At 39.2% G+C, this 2,054-nt stretch overlaps 1 protein-coding gene across 1 annotated transcript in view; it reads left to right on the top strand.

Annotated features, from left to right (window-relative positions):
- col24a1 (collagen type XXIV alpha 1 chain) overlaps positions 1 to 2,054 on the top strand; it is a gene marked incomplete in the record, with an annotated part of 125,159 nt that overhangs the window by 77,974 nt on the left and 45,131 nt on the right. The window contains 2 exon segments of the mRNA XM_014023370.1: positions 542 to 595; positions 911 to 964. Coding sequence (XP_013878824.1) covers positions 542 to 595; positions 911 to 964 — 108 coding nt within the window.

Raw genomic sequence — 2,054 nt, forward strand, 5'->3', positions numbered from 1 at the left:
CACCGAGGACCTATCCACGTCATCATTTACCCAGAATGCTTTGTGTGGAAATAAAATGGCTCAGTTCATATTAAATCTTTTTAAAAATGTGCAAAACTAAACAGCCTACAGTATTTTTACAGTCTTTATTTTACAGTTAAAATAAGTGTTTATCAAATAAAGTTTAATGTTACAACTAATCATGGATCCCTTTAAAGTCGTCGCTAAAAAGAGATGTTCAGGCTCATTGAGTTTAACTGCTTCATCCCAGATTACAAAAAAAATCATATCAGGTAATTATGGTTGATTTATTGATGCTTTATTATACATTTATAGAACCCACAGTGGACAGTAAAACACAAAGTAATATAAAATACTTCAGTACAGGACACATCTAATTTGTTCCAGTTGCAGATGTAGCCACTTTTATGCTGTATGATCTCACGCTGCACTGGTGCATCACATCTTTGCAGCACATCTCTAGTRATATTTCTTTATGTCAGCCACATTTTCTTTTSGATTAYGAGATTCTAATCTTCCTGTCTTTACTTTTTTTTATTAGGGTTATCCAGGATTGCCAGGAGGTCCAGGAGACATAGGGATGCAAGGTGCACCTGTAAGTTTCATACACTCCAAAAGGAGGGTCTTTGTCTAAAAAAATACATGTAAATCTAAAAAAACAAAGAAATACTTTTAAAAATTCTGATTTAGCTGACCGCATGTTATTTGTAAGTTTTCTTCTTAACTGATGTTTGTCTTTTCAACTCYCGTATTTTTGATTCAACATGTTTCGGTTTGGATGTGCTCATGGTAGCCAAAATATCAAAATATTGTTTTACCCTTTTTTCCTCACTCTCTTTAAACACCAGTCTCCAGATTCACTGCTCTCTGTGTTTTATCATATGTTCATCGATTGTTTCTGTTTTCACAGGGCCCACAGGGACAGAGAGGCACTGCAGGCATCGGTGGTCCGAAAGGCAGAGGGGTAAGAGCTGCCTTTAGCATTTAGCATTCAAACATTCCTCTTACTAGTTTGCAATAAAAGTCTCCACATCAAACAATTAAAGCTTCACTTTTCAGACCTGGGGATTATTTGTTTCCAGTGGTGTGCTCAGCTAACCCAAATATTACAGTAGCTTCACCAACATCTAAAATGCTACTTAAATTTCTTAATTCTGCTAATGATAAAAATCTAAATTGAAAAAATCAATAATACCCAGCTGCAGCTGCAGCCGCTACAAGTCACGCCTCTCTTTTTTTTTCTTTTTCTTTTTGTTGGTTTCATGGTCTCGTGAAATAACAGGAAGAATCACTCATTTGCCACCTCTTTAAATGCAGGAAGTGGAGTAGATGGGGGTTTTGCTCATAGCTTTTCTYGAAATCCACAACTCATTTTGGGGTGAAACTGTTAGCACGCCCCCTGCACACCCCGAGGAAGAAAAACAAGATGAGTTGACGCAGAGCACGATCGGAGCTGGGAGACCTGGCTAAAAGAGTCCATGCTCGCTCGTCAAAGCTGAGGCGGCTGCGGTGGAGCCGCTTTTTTGCTTTAAGCTTTTCGCAAAAAGTACCCTGCGGATCCACATGAAACTTACAACAAGGCTTTATCACTCCTGGGGCTGCGTTCAAGCTAGATTTCAGTCATGTCGCACGATTGGTTTAAAGGTTGCTTTGGCTTCTTAAAAATCGAATTCACCACACCGGTGCTTGAAACTTTCTGCAAAACTTGCTMAAAGCTAAGGGGAACTAACGATTATACGCTGAGAAATTTATGAGCTTGGACAGAGTCGGGGCGAGGACCGAAACCACTTCGCATGTTAGTAGCTGTTAGCAGCTTGTAAAAATCACCAAAAATCCCTCCAGGCCTCGGGAACACATGAATAAAAGTTCAGCTCGCTACACTGAGAAATGGCCTTGTGGTAATTGTTAACGGTCACCGTGCGCTTTGTGAAATAAACACAGTCACACACAAGCAGTTACATGCATATTTATTCAGAAAAATCACAGAATACATACAAAAGTACTAAAGTCAAAATGGCCGACTTTGCTATTTTTAACATAACATGTGCCCCCCC

Source organism: Austrofundulus limnaeus, unplaced genomic scaffold (assembly GCF_001266775.1).
Source record: "Austrofundulus limnaeus strain Quisiro unplaced genomic scaffold, Austrofundulus_limnaeus-1.0 Scaffold365, whole genome shotgun sequence".
NCBI classification, from domain to species: domain Eukaryota; kingdom Metazoa; phylum Chordata; class Actinopteri; order Cyprinodontiformes; family Rivulidae; genus Austrofundulus; species Austrofundulus limnaeus.